Source organism: Pseudorasbora parva, chromosome 3 (assembly GCF_024679245.1).
Source record: "Pseudorasbora parva isolate DD20220531a chromosome 3, ASM2467924v1, whole genome shotgun sequence".
Lineage (NCBI taxonomy): Eukaryota > Metazoa > Chordata > Actinopteri > Cypriniformes > Gobionidae > Pseudorasbora > Pseudorasbora parva.
The window spans coordinates 43,577,941-43,596,298 of record NC_090174.1 but is presented as its reverse complement, the minus strand read 5'-3'; the positions used below and the strand labels follow the sequence as shown (position 1 = coordinate 43,596,298).

The 18,358-nt window shown below is 40.7% G+C and overlaps 1 protein-coding gene across 5 annotated transcripts in view; it reads right to left on the bottom strand.

The window, feature by feature from the left end:
* The window catches only part of mfsd3 (major facilitator superfamily domain containing 3), a 106,954-nt gene that overhangs the window by 67,100 nt on the left and 21,496 nt on the right, over positions 1 to 18,358 (bottom strand). For 3 of the 5 annotated variants that reach the window (XR_010904398.1, XR_010904400.1, XR_010904399.1), the window contains exons 5-6: positions 12,369 to 12,478; positions 5,686 to 5,755 (exon numbers count right to left, since the gene is read on the bottom strand). Coding sequence is in view for 2 of the 5 variants with exons in the window: in XM_067439028.1 (XP_067295129.1) it covers positions 5,552 to 5,755; positions 12,369 to 12,478 (314 nt within the window). In the remaining 3 variants the exon portion in view is untranslated. Of the gene's footprint in view, positions 1 to 3,844; positions 5,756 to 12,368; positions 12,479 to 18,358 lie in introns of those variants that run through there. The other 2 variants (XM_067439028.1, XM_067439029.1) reach the window with 1 other exon arrangement.

The following is an 18,358-nucleotide window of genomic DNA, read 5'->3' as shown; positions in this document are numbered from 1 at the left end:
TGGTGACGCTGTAACAACAGTCGTCGACCGTTACCAGGAGGCCAGGAAGCAGGCGGCGGCGTTCTCAAAATTTCTCCCCCGCAAATCATATCCCCCAGGGGCTGCCGGGCGGGGGCAGCCCCAGCCGAGTACGTCCTCCTCCGCAGCGCATCGAGCGGATCTGAGGACCGTCCTTATCGCTAGGAAGGCCTTGGCTAAGAAGTCCTGACGCCAAGAGCGCAGGGCTTCCGATGGCAGTCCCCTCCGGGAAAGTGCGGCTCGCCGAGGCGCCCGCTCTTTCCCGGTGCCATCGGGGGGCTGGTCTGCCAACCCTGCCACCATTGGTGCTTCAGGGCGCGGCGGTCCCCGGCGAACGCATATCTCCATGTCCGCCCGGAAACGTAGCGGCTTGGGGATGTTCGCGCCCTCTCGGGAGGGCCCCTGGGCGGTCAGTTCGGTTGCTACCTGCCGGTTATCCGTTACAGGACACCGGGCTGACCACACAGGAAAATCCAGAGACCAGCCTCGAGAGGCTGGTTCCCTTAGTAGATTTTCTGCCAGCGTGGAAACTTCTGCCAAATGTCTCAGAATGGGTCCTGCGTACAATAGAAAAAGGGTACAGAATTCAATTCGGGTTACACCCGCCCGTGTTCAACGGGGTTATTGCCACGGTAGTAAGCCCCGAGCAGGCTCTGGTAATGGAACAAGAGGTACAGACTCTTCTGCGAAAAGAGGCTATAGAACGGGTCCCTCCCCACTGCAGAGAGTCGGGGTTTTACAGCCGGTACTTCATAGTTCCGAAGAAGGAGGGGGGGTTAAGGCCTATCTTAGATCTGCGTCATCTAAACAGAGCAGTAAAAAGATTAAAATTCAAAATGCTCACGATAAAACAGATCGTGTGTCACATCAGGTCCGAGGACTGGTGTGTCACGATAGATTTAAAAGATGCGTACTTCCACATCTCCATCCTTCCGCAGCACAGACAGTTCCTCAGGTTCGCTTTTGGGGGAAAAGCGTACCAATATCGAGTGCTGCCATTCGGTCTAGCTTTATCGCCCCGCACTTTCACGAAGTGCGTGGATGCAGCTCTGGCTCCGCTGCGACTCCAGGGCATCCGCGTGCTAAATTACATCGACGATTGGCTAGTGTTAGCACAGTCGAAACAACTGGCGGTTCAGCATCGAGATGCTGTTCTCGCCCACATGAAGGTGTTGGGGCTAAGGTTGAACGAAAAGAAAAGTATGTTGGCGCCACAGCAGAGCATTACTTTTCTGGGGGTAGTTTGGGACACGAGAACGATGTCGGCTCGGCTATCTCCGCCCAGGGTAAAAACGATCCTGAATACCGTCAACCAGATAAAGCTAGGCCAGTCACTCACTGTCAAACACTTTCAAAGAGTGTTGAGTTTGATGGCAGCAGCGTCCAACGTGATACCTTTTGGCCTGCTGTACATGAGACCCTTGCAATGGTGGCTCAGGACCAAGGGGTTCTCCCCGAGGGGAAACCCTTTTCGCCTAATCAAGGTCACGCGGCGCTGCCTACGTGCCTTGGTGAAGTGGAAAGATCCTTGGTTCCTTTCCCAAGGTCCAGTTCTGGGGGCTCCTTGTCGTCGCGTAATGCTAACGACGGATGCCTCCCTAACTGCCTGGGGAGCGGTCATGAGTGGCCGCTCGGCCCAAGGTCTGTGGAGGGGCCATCAGCTCTCCTGGCACATAAACCAGCTGGAGCTGATGGCTGTGTTTCAAGCACTCAAACACTTCCTCCCAGACCTACGGGGCCGCCATGTGTTAGTTCGATCAGACAACACTTCGGTGGTCTCGTATATAAATCACCAGGGGGGATTGAGATCGCGTCGGTTGTGGAAGCTCACGCATCACATTCTGATATGGGCCCAGGGCAAGATACTCTCGCTCAGGGCGATGTACATCCCGGGGGTCCTGAATGTAGCGGCAGACTCCCTGTCGAGGCAGGGAGTGGTGCCGGGGGAATGGAGGCTCCACCCCGAGGTGGTGGAGGAGCTGTGGATCCGCTTTGGGCGAGCCCAGGTGGATCTGTTTGCGTCTCGAGAGACGACACACTGTCCAGCATTCTTTTCCCTCACACATCCAGCCCCACTTGGGCTGGACGCAAATGGTGCAGACGTGGCCGAGGCTGCGTCTGTACGCCTTTCCCCCTCTGGCGTTGCTCCCAGGAGTGCTGGAGAGAGTCCGCCGGGACGGGGTTCAGCTATTATTGGTAGCCCCGTTCTGGCCGGGCCGAGTATGGCTCTCAGACATCATGTCTCTCCTAGAGGGTCCTCCCTGGGAAATCCCAGTCAGGAGGGATCTTCTTTCACAGGCCGGGGGGTCAGTACTGCACCCGCGCTCGGAACTGTGGAAACTGTGGGCTTGGCCCCTGAGGGGGCCCAGTTCATAAACACGGGTCTATCGACTGAGGTGATAGAGACCATGTTCCACTCCAGAGCACCATCCACAAGGAGACTTTACGCACTCAAATGGAGAGTTTTTGTCGCCTGGTGTACGCACCAGACTTTGGACCCTGTAAACTGCCCGGTCGGTTCAGTTCTCGAGTTCTTGCAAGAAAAATTCTCCGCAGGGTTATCCCCGTCGACCCTGAAAGTGTATGTGTCGGCGATATCTGCGTATCATAATCCATTAGATAACGCATCATTAGGGAGACACCCGTGGGTCACGCGTTTCCTCCGTGGTACCTTGAGGCTCAGACCTGCGGCACGCTCCAGGGTGCCGACCTGGGACCTGGCCATAGTGCTGGAAGGCCTTATGTTGGCTCCCTTCGAGCTGTTAGAGGAAGTGTCAGAGAAGTTCCTCACACTAAAAACAGTTTCATCACTGAAAAGAGTAGGAGACCTACAGGCTCTATCAGTAGCACCTTCTTGCCTTGAATTTGCACCAGGAATGGTGAAAGCATTTCTCTTCCCGAGGGAAGGATATGTTCCCAAGGTCCCGACCAACGTGCCGGGACCAGTAATGCTGCAGGCTTTCTGTCCGCCTCCGTTCACTAGTCAAGACCAAGAGAAGCTAAATCTGCTATGTCCGGTCAGGGCCCTAGATGCATATGTCCGGTCAGGGCCCTAGATGCATATGTCCACAGAGCTGCCCTGTGGCGAAAGTCAGAACAGTTGTTTGTATGTTTTGGGTCCTCCAATAAGGGAAAACCGGCTTCAAAGCAGACGCTTAGCAAGTGGATAGTCGAGGCTATTTCGCTCGCTTATGAGTCGGTCGGACATCCTTCACCTATGAGGGTCCGCGCCCACTCTACTAGGAGTATGGCTGCCTCTATGGCTCTTATTTCGGGAGTTTCACTGTCAGAGGTTTGTGATGCGGCTGGGTGGTCCTCTCGGCATACATTTGTGAGGTTTTACAATCTGGACGTAGCCTCTACTCCGGGGTCCCGGGTGTTTCTGGGTTAAATCACACAAACAGACATTTGGGACTCTGGCGGCGTGGGTATTGAGGTCCCCTAGCGTTTCGACGCAGCTCGAAGTTCCCTCGAGATAGGGAACGTCTCAGGTTACGTATGTAACCATGGTTCCCTGAGAGGGAACAAGACGCTGCGTCGAGATGCCATACTCCCAGCATGCCTGTGATCGATTTGTTCGACTTTTTCAGAAGCTAGTGACTGTTTGGTCCAGGCATGCTTTATAGCTTCCTGGTCGATGACGTCACCCGCCCGTGACGTATCGTCCCGCTATTGGACTGATTACACAAGTGCTTCATGACATGGCACGCAGAGGCGTCCCCTAGCGTTTCGACGCAGCGTCTCGTTCCCTCTCAGGGAACCATGGTTACATACGTAACCTGAGACGTTTTATTGAATTCATTATTTATTGAATTATTTCATTTTGAGTAATTTGGTCCTCCATATATACATACATACACAAAAATATTTTTTCTGCTTTCAAAAAGAATGCAAAACATACTGTAAGTGTGCTCTATATATATGAATGTGTGTGTGTGTGTGTATTTGCATTTACTGCTTTTTTTTGCAATTGAAATTCCTCTCCAAAATTAGTATAAATAATTATAGGACGTTATATTTCCAAGGTATCTTAAACAAAATCCACACATATGCCTACACAATCTCAACAATATCTCCAAATGTGGATTTGGCTCTGCAATAAATCATGTTAAAAAATTAAGGCAAGTTAAACATATTTAAAAAATAAAACATGGCTCAGAAAGATAGTGACTCAAAGAATTACCCACAGACCTTCAGGACTGGAAGAACTTCAGAATTAAGGTTTGTCTATCAATTCATGATGATAATCCATTTTTCCCTGATTGACTGAAATTTTTTTCCAGGTACGATGAGAAGCAAAGTTGTATTGAATAATAATCATGAATAAATTTGATTGCATAGGAAATGCAGACAACTCATTACACAAAAAAAAATAATTTAAACAATATAGTATTGGCTCAAAAAAAATGAGCTTGATGAGTTGGCTGTTTTAATGTACAGTATTTAACAGACATTAAAGGGGTCATATCGTACTTTAAAAAAAATCTTTTTTTCCCTGAGGTCCACTTACAATGTTATTCAAAACAGTCCTAATTTTGTTTGTCATGACAGCTTTTTACCCTCTTTCTGACTCTGAATAAAACAGCTTATTTTTTTGCTGTTGTACGTTGCATGTAAGTGAAATGAAAAACAATTGGGTTATGTTAGCTGCTGGACCATTCTTTCCTAACATTTCTTAACAATCCTAGGGAAGATAAGCAGATTATCAGGTACACAACCAGGAGCAGCACAAGGTTAACTCATTTAACTCTCATTATTAATTCTTGAAACTCAAGAGTTTATGAACTACAAATAAGTCAATGTATAACATTGTCAAAAGGTACAGGTATTTTCCCATGATATGACCCCTTTAATAAAAGTATTGCATTGAGAATACAAAAAGCCCTCCACTAACCATAGAACCTTAATTCAATGTTCATGCTGCTTGCAAATGTGCACGACTCTAAAGTCAAGAAGTTCTTAAAATGCAGCATGTTGCTGATTGGTCGTTAAGCTGAATGATGTCAGAGGGCATCTGTTTACAAACGAAAGGCATTTCTAAGGTGAATACAATACATGCTGCATATAAAGAAATGTGTAAATGACTAGGGTGTGTATAACTAAACTAGACTAGGCTAGACCCTTAAACAAGCTTTTAACCTTTTATAACCATTTTTATGTTTTATTTTGTATTGACTGTTGTCCTTTAGCCAGACTAGATGACATGCCCACAGTGTTACCATAGCTCAGTCTGCTTGCCATTCAGGATGACTTGTATAAAAGCAAGTACCTTTAAATCTAGTTGACTATATATAGCTGTTAAACATTTGCAGTGTTTTTTTCTTTTCAGAGAGGTACTGGTTTTCAGTATAAGTGAGCATGTGGCTCTATTCTTGGCCGATGCTGGTTGCGTCATACATAAAAACAAATAAAAACAACATATTTGCTTCTCTGGCTGTTTGGTCACCAGTATCTTACACTAAGCATAAGATTCATTCTCGCTCTCTTTCACCCAGACATAAACTCCCCCGGCCCTCTTATAGGCTCACACTGGTCACTGTGGCTGCTCTTTAAGCTGCTCTTTTAGGACGCCAGTCTCTGTGGCTCTCCACACGTGCAGGGCACTGCTGGAGGTGAGGAAGAGGAAGAGGATGAAGGCTATGGGAAAGCCCACAGTGTCCACCATACCTCCAGCCAGGGCACTAAAGCTCAGTTTCCCGAGGACCTCCAGAGTGGCCAGAAAACTGTAGTGGGTGGCCTATGGGTAGACAGAGACAGAAAGAAAGTGCTTTAGTATTAACTTTTGACGATTTTCGGGATTTACTCAAGAATAGTGAAAAGGGACAGTAAATTATAAAGAAAGGGAAATGCTTTTTGCTGTTAGGCTAGACTCAGATGTTACCAATGTGTGCAACATGCCATTCACACACTAATCTTTTCTTTTTTTAAATGCTTTCAAATCCTTCAAAAGTCCTGCACTTTATTACACAAGTGATCTTTACATTAAGGATGTACTGATTTTTTTTTTTTTTAAGTCAATAGCCCAGTAATTTTTTCCCATGTTACAGCCAAAAAACAACAAATTTATTTAAAATTCTACACTATGGGCCAGATTTACTTAGCGTGAGCGCGCAAACCCATAAAAGCGCCAATGGAAGTGGAAATTTCTGCGTGTGATCTAATGACGACATCCAAATTAAAGAATACAGATGCTGCCGGATAATTTCCATAATGATTAACACAAATTGCGTTGCATGATTCATACATATTCCTTCATATCCCTACAAATGCTTATGCAATCAGCTCAGTCACAAAAATCTTTACAGCACAAATTTTTCATTATGTGTCTTTAGTAAATCCTGGTCAGTTTTTTTTATGAAAAAATGCTTTGCTGTTGCAAGCTGTTAGTAAATCTGTCACAATAATTTAAAAAAGAAATTAAAAAAGAAAAAAAACCTAAAATCTCTCATGTTCAATAATACAAGTGAATTTAGACATCACAACATTTGATGTTAGAGATATTATTTTTCATTTTTGTTGCCGTTTACTCAAACTGAAATTAATGAAAAAATATAAAATAAAATATAAATATTGGATGAAAAACTGAACCTAAAATTAGAAATGTTAAAACTGAAATAAAACAAGTTTAATAATAAATAGAAACTTATAACATAAAACTTAAATTTAAATAAAAGCTAGAAATATTCAAATAAAAGCTTACTCAAAATATTAATATAGACAAGTATTTATAGCATAAATAATACTAAAATAAAACCATCATGTACAGTACGAAAATGGATGTTTAACTTGAGAATAATAATATTTTTAAAGACAAACTTTAAGTAGATGTTAGATGATGTGGTAATCTGCATTGAATATGCATAATTAAATATCAATTAAATATACAATATCACAACAAATAGTGTACAATAACTAATATAAATTGTACTTTGTTAATTAAATATTATGACCCTTTATGTCTTCATAGGTCAGGACAGTCAGAGATAGCATAGGCCGGGAAACAACAAGGAGAGGAGGCAACTCAGGTCGGCACCATAAGTGCCAAATCATAACACTCCAGATTACGCGCAGAATGGAAATTTTTGCTTTTTACCTTTTTGATATGATACCCTTTAAAATAACCAATGTCTTTTTAACTTGATTCTTATTCATCAATTTTTAACTTTGCTTCACATCAAAGCAATTCCAACCAGAGGATCACAGAGCAGTCTGAATGGACGTCAGACACAGTCTCCATACTCTAGTCCTTCGACTTAGCACACAAAATAGGAAAGCAAAGCCAAGTCCATTCCTTCACATGGCCCCACCACTAAAGTTAAGTGAAGTACCTTTATTCCTACAAACTTGTTTAAGGTGTTCAGTTTCTCCCTCCAGGGCCTTTTCACAAACATTCACAGTATCGGTTTTCGGTTATCTAAAACCACCTTAAAACAAACACACACAAACACACACAAGTTGCTCTCGCTACAGTATGTACTGTATGGCACAAGAACATTTTAAATTAACCTACAGTTTACAATCCTCCTCCTGCTTATTTTTTTCTGAATGTGAATCTGAAGTTTTTAATTGCTTAGAGACTGAGGGAAAACATACCAGCACTTCTCTTATTGTTTAATGAGTTTCGTTAGTACCATTAATTCAGCACGTATTGAGTTGATAGAGTGACAAATAGCTGAGAGAGCACTGAAAGATCACATGCAAGCAGCACAGGCCCTTTTAAACAGGACAATACAGTCATGTCAAAGATGAACGAGGGGACGAAACGAGAGAACATGGGAGGGGAGAGATGTATATGAACAGTGAGAACTACCATCTATCATCTTGGGAGCACATACATAAACAAATGGAGAGAGTGAACAACTGAACTAACAAAGAGAGAAATTAGACAACACAAGATTAGCGGGGCATAATATGGAAAAGATTGGTATAGGTGGGGTGCTTTTGATAGGTAAGATGTCTTTACACAGCAAAAATGTATTTTTCTTCAGATACTGCTTCTGGTACATCAATGACGGTGCATTAGGTGTGTTTTACAAACTATATAATAAAAATTATTTGTTAGCTCAATCTGACGCTTATTCATCTTATGAATAAGTTCAGAACAAAATGTGCACTGATTGTCATGAGAAAAAAAACTTTTGCACTGTTTGCCATCTTTGTTTATAGGTTTAAAGTATTGATTTCATAAATATAAAATATAAAATGGCAATCTAATTCTCAGTTATTACTATATACTGTATACTAAAATCTCTAACACATTAATAGAACTGGCCCGAAAACACACACACACACACACAAACAATCACACAACACACACAAAGTGACTTTGGACACCTTTGCTAGAAAGAATGTTTTGAAACCGAAGAGAAGATTGGGCAACAAAGTCTGGAAATAACACAAAATTAAAGTGGCCCTATTATGCTATTTTAAAGGTCCCAAATTTTGTTTTAGAGGTCTCCTACAACAGGTTTACATGAATCAAAGGTCAAAAACTACTTTTATTTTCTCATAATATACATTGCACATCACCATATTTTTCAAAGGATTCTCAAACGATGGATCAGTCTCTCTAAATCCCTCCTTTCCATGAGCCTACTCTGCTCTGATTGGTCAGACGGCCCAGTCAGTTGTGATAGGTCTACCGCTTACAGCGTAAGTCAGAAACGAAACAAACATTACCGTAACTGAACTTCAGCCTTAGACTTTATGAAGCTCACCGATTGTAGTCACAGTAAATACAGTAGCAATGTCGTTGATTTTACCAAATCAACTCGAGTGTGAATCTGATGAAACATCGGAAGAACTAGTTATACAACCCAAACCTCCATCGCAAGGACGACTTGAGCAGGACTTTCTCAGGTGATACGCTAATCAGTTCATCATGAGATGTTGCAACTGTAATTCCTCACCATCAGAATTAAAAAGTGTATGTCCATCAAAAAAACTGTTTGTATATTTCTAATTTGTTGCAGTGCACATATGGGAACTGTATCAATAACAGGGCATATGCTAGCTCAGCACTAACGTGAGTGACTGATGGAACTTTAAAGTTTGTAAAACAAATCTTGCTTTATTCATATCATTACTAAGAGTAGTAAAACAACAGGCAACCTGCATTAATAGACACAGTTTTAGGTATTAGCTACTTAGCAGAAGTATTCCAGTAAGAAATTAATAATGTGAGTGAGCCAGACACACAATATAAAACACAAAGCTATGTATTTACATCTAAGATCTACTTAAAGTTTGTCTTTAAAAATATTATTATTATAAAGATCCATTTTCGTACTGTACATGACAGTTTTATTTTAGTATTATTTATGCTATAAATACTTGTATACACTCACCTAAAGGATTATTCTCATTAATACAATTATCTAATCAACCAATCACATGGCAGTTGCTTCAATGCATTTAGGGGTGTGGTCCTGGTCAGGGCAATCTCCTGAACTCCAAACTGAATGTCAGAATGGGAAAGAAAGGTGATTTAAGCAATTTTGAGTGTGGCATGGTTGTTGGTGCCAGACTGCCGGTCTGAGTATTTCACAATCTGCTCAGTTACTGGGATTTTCACGCACAACCATTTCTAGGGTTTACAAAGAATGGTGTGAAAAGGGAAAAACATCCAGTATGTGGCAGTCCTGTGTTCGAAAATACTTTGTTGATGCTAGAGATCAGAGGAGAATGTGCCGACTGATTCAAGCTGATAGAAGAGCAACTTTGACTGAAATAACCACTCATTACAACCGAGGTATGCAGCAAAGCATTTGTGAAGCCACAACACGCACAACCTTGAGGCGGATGGGCTACAACAGCAGAAGACCCCATCGGTTACCAATCATCTCCACTACAAATAGGAAAAACCATGGCCAAAGACATTCAGGCCAGACATTCAGAGTCGAATTTGGCGTAGACAGAATGAGAACATGGATCCATCATGCCTTGTTACCACTGTGCAGACTGGTGGTGGTGGTGTAATGGTGTGGGGGATGTTTTCTTGGCACACTTTAGGCACCTTAGTGCCAATTGAGCATTGCAACCTGAGCATTGTTTCTGACCAAGTCCATCCTTTTATGACCACCATGTACCCATCCTCTGATGGCTATTCCAGCAGGATAATGCACCATGTCAAAAAGCTTGAATAATTTCAAATTGGTTTCTTAAAAATGACAATGAGTTCACTGTACTAAAATGGCCCCTACAGTCACCAGATCTCAACCCAAATAGAGCATCTTTGGGATGTGGTTAGGGCTGTGCAATTAATTGAATTTCGATTTTGGCTTCCAACGATCACCAAAATAGTACAATCAAGAAAAAACTATTATTTTACCATGTTCTGTTTTGCAAGAACACTCTTATTTTGTCTTGCGTTCTGAATGAAACGCGCACATCCGCCCCTCCTGAAGCCACAAACTCTCTCAGGTCTATGGTCGTAACTCGTGTCGTGTGCATATCATCTGCTGGAATTTAAAAACTCTGCGCGAGTAAAGATGGCAGAAGGAGGGCAGTTACAACAGCGTTTGGGGAGCAAAAAAGGCAAATCCAACTCCATTGTCTGGGATCAGATTGGCTTTGAGGAATCAAACGATGTTTCAGACGAAACATGCTATGTGCAAGATTTGCTACATGGTAGTGGCTGCAATGCAAGGGAACACCACGAATTTGTTTAACCACATGAAAATTAAACACAGAGTGACCTATGACAATCTAATAAAGAAACAAAAACAGCAATCCTCAACATCCACAACATCCTCCGTAAGTAACCCAGGCATCCATAACAGACACACGCTACAACGCAACTCCCTATCCGTTGAATTCGGAAAGGCACAAAAAAAAAAACTGATTCCATTACGAAGTTTCTTCTGCTCATCAAGCCTGCATTTATTTGATCAAAAATACAGGGGAAATAAATGTCATATTGTGATATATTATTACAATTTATTATACATTATATTATAATTTATTTCTGTGATGCAAAGCTAAATTTTCAGCATCATTTCTCCAGTCTATTTCATCAATATTGACCAAAATAATGATTTTTTCCATAATCGAGCAGCCCTAGATGTGGTGGAACGCAAGTTGTGCCCTGGATGTGCATCCCACAAATCTTCATCAACTGCAAGATGCTATCCTATCAATATGGGCCAACATTTCTAAAGAATGCTTTCAGCGCCTTATTGAATCAATTCCACATAGAATTAAGGCAGTTCTGAAGGCGAAAGGGGGTCAAACACAGTATTAGTATGGTGTTCCTAATAATTCTTTAGGTGAGTGTATATTAAGCTTTTATTCTAATATTTTTAGCTTTATTTAAATTTAAGTTTTATGACATCAAATAAAGTGGGTACTGACCGATCTTTAAATGGACAAGCTTTTTGAATGCAAATCCCATTTAGACCTCACAGAGATTTGAGAAGCAATTGTCAGAAGATTATACTGCTGTTGTATCACTATAGTAATTTTAACAATGGACTCTTCACATCCTCATCTATTGAAAATGTTTACAGACAGAATTTGCTTTTGCTGAGCAGAAAACTGGAATCATGTCAAGAAAACATCTTCTCGACATGTACACATTATGGACCAGCTACAGTGTTGGAGGGCAGGTCATTATATACATTTGTTACGCATGTAAGTTATGGAAGTAAGGCTGGAATTACTGAAGACTCGTTACAGTAGTTCAGAATTGACTGGGGTTTTTTTGGGAGACAATAACTTTATCATGCACTTTGATCTTTAAAACTTTGCAGACCTTTTACATTAACAAACAGCTGTATTACACACTGCATGAAAGGGAATATCTGAAAAGCATAATAGGGGCATTGCTAACATATGCACTAAGGTTAAATGAATGCGAACTAACCACTGGGCTACTGCGAAAACCAAATATATAATCTTGACAAAAAAAAAAATCAAGTCAAATCTACAAATGTGAATATATTTTCTGATGAGTATGCCTTGTAGGTGATTGATGAGTTGAAATGGGTTGACATGCAGAGCTAAAGAGAGTGTTAAAACTGCTCAGTTCTCTGAGTGGAGCTATTGACTGACAGATAAATGAGCTTTTGACTGCGGTGATGTGCTCACGCATGTGGCAGACAGGAAACACTCTCAGGCTTTCTGCAGCTCACTGCCTGTTGTGAGACTCTACCTGTCAACAACTATCAAAAACTGTAAGATGCATGTTTTGTTGTCTTCAGAGCTTGGCTGCTGAAACTGAAGAGAAAACGCAACAGATTTGTCTTGCTGTTGACCTCAGGTGAAAACATGTGATGGCGTTAAGCAGCCTGTTCTGAGCTGTCATGGAACATGAAGAGCTGCGGTCAGTTGAAGAGGGCGGCGTGTGATACCTGTATGCTCTCCTCGGCTCTCTGTGTGCAGTTCATCATCGTTGTGAAAGTGAGAGTGGTGATGAGACCCGCAATGAAATGCTGCAAACTCAGACTCAGCACTGCCATACCTGAGGAAAGGCCGACAACACACATTAATACAAAATTATGCCAGACAAAAATCCTCAGACCACAGACACACCTCAAGTTTGAATTTAAAACGCATAATGTCTGTTGAAATATTGCACTGAAGATCTGGCAGTGTTAACTGAGAGAGATGGCCTGCAGGAAGAAATGTGTGCAGGGTGACAAGCTTCTGTCTTGTAGTGTGTGCTTGGCCTCACTCAGACTTGATGAAACAGTTACCGGTTTAAAGATAAACAATGATGAAAATTACTGACATTTAGCCTTACCTTTCATATTTGATTGTCACGATTTGAAAAACTCTCAGTTAATACTGTGCAGCATTAAGTGAAGTTAGCAACAATCTCACACAGGCATAGTTTTGTGTGAAAACATGACAGAAGGCAGTGTGCTGAGAGAAATTATATGAAAGAATCTATGAATGAAAGAATTCCGACTGTCTTCAGAAAAGTTTAGATCGCATTTTCTTTCATGTAATGCCACTTTTTCCACGGGGCTGGATCCGGTAGTATTTTATTCATTAATTTCTTCCATTGGGATTTCAAAAAAAGTCTCTGTTAAAGCATTATAAGCCATGAAACAAGACAACCTGCTATGAGGTGAATCAAAAAAATGACAACTTTGATTTGAAGCAAAAAGTATATGAAAATATATATATTATATATATATATATATATATATATATATATATATATATATATATATATATATATATATATATATATATATTTGTTATATATTATATACAGTGCCTTGCGAAAGTATTCGGCCCCCTTGAACTTTGCAACCTTTCGCCACATTTCAGGCTTCAAACATAAATATATAAAACTGTATTTTTTGTGAAGAATCAACAACAAGTGGGACACAATCCTGAAGTGGAACGAAATTTATTGGATATTTCAAACTTTTTTAACAAATCAAAAACTGAAAAATTGGGCGTGCAAAATTATTCGGCCCCTTTACTTTCAGTGCAGCAAACTCTCTCCAGAAGTTCAGTGAGGATCTCTGAATGATCCAGTTGACCTAAATGACTAATGATGATAAATAAAATCCACCTGTGTGTAATCAAGTCTCCGTATAAATGCACCTGCACTTTGATAATCTCAGAGGTCCGTTTAAAGCGCAGAGAGCATCAGGAACACACCAGGCAGGTCCGAGATACTGTTGTGGAGAAGTTTAAAGCCGGATTTGGATACAAAAAGATTTCCCAAGCTTTAAACCTCCCAAGGAGCACTGTGCAAGCGATAATATTGAAATTATCAAGACCACTGCAAATCTACCAAGACCTGGCCGTCCCTCTAAACTTTCAGCTCATACAAGGAGAAGACTGATCAGAGATGCAGCCAAGAGGCCCATGATCACTCTGGATGAACTGCAGAGATCTACAACTGAGGTGGGAGACTCTGTCCATAGGACAACAATCAGTCGTATACTGCACAAATCTGGCCTTTATGGAAGAGTGGCAAGAAGAAAGCCATTTCTTAAAGATATCCATAAAAAGTGTTGTTTAAAGTTTGCCACAAGTCACCTGGGAGACACACCAAACATGTGGAAGAAGGTGCTCTGGTCAGATGAAACCAAAATTGAACTTTTTGGTAACAATGCAAAATGTTATGTTTGTCGTAAAAGCACCAGCTCATCACCTTGAACACACCATCCTCACTGTCAAACATGGTGGTGGCAGCATCATGGTTTGGGACTGCGTTTCTTCAGCAGGGACAGGGAAAATGGTTAAAATTGATGGGAAGTTGGATGGAGCCAAATACAGGACCATTCTGGAAGAAAACCTGATGGAGTCTGCAAAAGACCTGAGACTGGGACGGAGATTTGTCTTCCAACAAGACAATGATCCAAAACATAAAGCAAAATCTATAATATAATGGTTCAAAAATAAACATATCCAGGTGTTAAAATGGCCAAGTCAAAGTCCAGACCTGAATCCAATCGAGAATCTGTGGAAAGAACTGAAAACTGCTGTTTACAAACGCTCTCCATCCAACCTCACTGAGCTCCAGCTGTTCTGGAAGGAGGAATGGGCAAATATGTCAGTCTCTCGATGTGCAAAACTGATAGAGACAAACCCCAAGTGACTTACAGCTGTAATCGCAGCAAAAGGTGGCGCTACAAAGTTATAACTTAAGTTTTTTTTGATTTGATAAAAAAGTTTGAAATATCCAATAAATTTCGTTCCACTTCATGATTGTGTCCCACTTGTTTAATTTATATATATATATAATATATATATATATATATATATATATATATATATATATATATATATATATATATATATATATATATATATATATATATATATATTAGAGCCGGGACTCGATTAAAAAAATTAATCTAATTAATTAGAGGCTTTGTAATTAATTAATCGAAATTAATCGCATTTTAATTGCATATAAATATTTGACCTGAGAACAATGAGTAGTAATTTTTCACATGTATTTTTAGTACACCATTGAATAATGACTGAAAACATAAGCTTAATCAACAAAATATTGTTTATTTATTTCAGTCCAGCAGACCAGCGCAATGTTTGCCATTAAGTTTAGCAAAAGCATATTTGTGATATTTGAGGGTCGATGTGCTGCGGTGATACGCAAATTCCTTGTTGTATAGCTTGCCATGCTCTTGACGACGCTTCCATTCTTTCGTTTTTTAAAACAAAATTTTCCATCCTCGGGGCCAAGCAAAGCGGTCTCATCAGCTTCTTCGTTCATGTTCATGTTCACTCATGGTTTGTTTTTTACGGTCTATGGTTTGTTGTTGTCGTGACTCCGGAGCGCTAGTTGGTGTTCCAGTATAATCGGTCCGTCGAAACTCGTTCATTGAAAAACGTTCCGCGGTGCAAAAATAAGTGTGGTTAAATTTTTTTTTTTTTTTGCGTAATTAATTAATTAACGCGTTAAAGTCACGTAATTAATTAATCTTAATTAACGCGTTAAAGTCCCGGCCCTAATATATATATTTGATGATGCCAAGTTTGAGCGCAGTATCTTGGGACATGTGGTCTTCACCTCACAGCCGGTGGAAAATAGAAAATAGGAAGTAGAAAATAGGACTCGGGCAGAAATCATGTTCATGAAAGTGGCCGCTGGAGCAATTGTTACACAAACACACGGCTCGCGAGCACCGGGGCTTTTATAATGACGGGATGGGACACAGTCGCCGGGCGCGCGCACTATTTCCGCTTTTCCGGTCATGATTATGAGGTAATGCAGCTCTGTTTATCATATTAGATACATTTAAGTGTGTTTAAAAAGATGGTATGACGTTACTCTGTGTGTTCGCTCGGCGCTGCTAAGTTGTCTTAGCATGTTCACACTGCTAAGAGAAAAGTGCTTCTGCCAAATAAAACCGAGGGTAACGCAGATATGACACAATTGACAGGCGACTCCCTCAAACGTTATGCTGACATGACCCGGGTCCTTGGTTAAAATAGCAATTTTTTCACAATTTACAAATAGTTGGAAACATTTGGGATATTGTAAGTACCCAACTGAACAAAATATATAACACTGGCCTAGTGGTTTTTGGATATTTATACTTTTAAGCAGACAGAACCATGTCAAACAACTAGCAGTTTATCTTACGACACACTCAAATCTGACTCTATTGAAATTGGTGTCTTTTTGGCCTTTTTGAAGTCGATCATTTAAATCACCTGAGTAACGTCCACCCAGAGCATGAGACAGACTGTCTACCATTAAAGGCTCTAAAAGTCATGAATCTCAAATCAATCATTACCCAAAGCCCATTTGCAAAAAAAAAAAAAAATTATGAACCTTTCACATCCAGCTCCATCTGAATTATTCACTGAAAATGTTTAGTTCTGCCTAACAAGACTCCTCCATTACTTATCCAGGAACCACAGGAAGGAAAATCAGCTCTTCTGAGGCATCCAGTCTCATACAATATTGAAAATTATTTTCTGCAGAACTTTATCATTCTTTTTTTCTCTCTTTTTTTTTTGAGGGGGTTTAGATGGGGTGCAGAGTTGCTTTGTTCCATTTCGTTTGGGAGAGTGGCAAAGAGAGAGAGAGAGAGAGAGAGAGAGAGAGAGAGAGAGAGAGAGAGAGAGAGAGAGAGAGAGAGAGAGAGAGAGAGAGAGAGAGAGAGAGAGAGAGAGAGAGAGAGAGATGAGGGAGTTGTCAAACAGAAGCTCGCTGACAAAAACATCTTGACTAAAAAGCAACGACATCCTAGGGAAGAAGTAATACAGTGGCAAAAAATACAGAGTAAAACAGCTAAAACGCAAGACTTTGCCCATTTCCTTTTTTTCATTTTCATTAAATAAACATTCAAAGCACCTGTGAGAGAAAGAGACAGCGCAAGAAAAAAAGGAGAAACAGGCAGAGGGGTATGAATATGGGTTTATTCATTTATCAAAGTGCGCCGTGAGAATACTCAAGGTAAAATAGCGTTAGCTTCCGCAGACAGAAACAGAAACACAAATCCACTTAAGCAAGTTGAACCGGGAGAGAGTATGTTTGACATAACTTCTGTCTGATCACTTCTATACAGTGCGTGCATAAAATTGTGCTTAAATTATGCTGAATCCAAGCACAAGGAGTATCACAACAGATCTACAGGAGTCTTACAGAAGATTTACGGAATAAAAGTGAGCAAAAAAAGAGAGTACACTGATCTAAGGTTGGATCAATACTGAAAATGTATCTTCAGTAAGATATCAGTCTCTAGTACTATGGATTTTATATTAAAACAGATACCTAAGGCAACAAACAAACAGCCTTGAGCAAATGATGAAATCAAACCAAATCAGTGAACAGACTGAAAAATTGTCAATTTTAGATTCATCTGAATTTTTTTATTTTTTTTATTTTCTAGATGTCACTTAAACTCTGAGGACCCTGTACAGGGTCGGGAATGACATCGTCATGTATATACTTTCCATTTTAAATGTCTGTGGAGGAGCTATGATGTCATAGCTGGTACCATCTGAAAGCTTAGAGGATCTACTTTCTGGAGATATGCATCACTTTGGCATTTGTTTTACACAAAGTAATGTATTTACACTAAATTACTGTGATGTCATTTCCTCCTGGATTCGGCCTTCCCAAATTGAAAAGCCTCCCATACACACATACAGTGGTCTAGGTTCAAAATGTTGGTGTCATTTTACAGGAAACCCTTTAAAGTTACATAAAACACTGCTAAAAGTGATAAATATGTAAGTATATGTTGTGTAAGCTGTTATAACCCCCCAAAAGGTGCTTATTGATTTTTTTATACAAATTAATTTTTGAAAGTGTGTAACTCAGGCCCTGTGTACTCTAGGGCCCTGCAGACAGTTTGGGCTGTTTCCAGCATATATAATTAATTTAATGACACTGGAATATTGCATTTATATCACTGTATATGGTGGTGGGAGGGGGTGGTGGAGGGGGGTAGCAGGGTCGGGGGAGAGGCAAAAAGGGGGAGGGGGGAGGGGGTCATCCCTTCAGACCCATTTGAGTAAATCTGACATAAAACATGACACAGACAAACTTCTTTTTTCCACTATTTTCTGTAATTTAGTGGAAACAGCCCAAACTGTCTGCAGATTCCTAGAGCACACAGGGCCTGAGTTACACACTTTCAAAAATTAATTTATATAAAAAAAATCAAAAAGCGCCTACTTTTTGGGGGGGTTATTACAGCTTAGGCAACATATACTTACATGTTTATCACTTTTAGCAGTGTTTTGTTTAACTTCAAAGGGTTTCCAGTAAAATTACACCAACATTTTGTACCTAGACCACTAGACCACTGTATGTGTGAATGGGAAGCTTTTCCATTTGGGTAGGCCAAATCCAGGCGGAAATCCCAAAAAATGGCCCTGAGTGTAAGAGGTTACA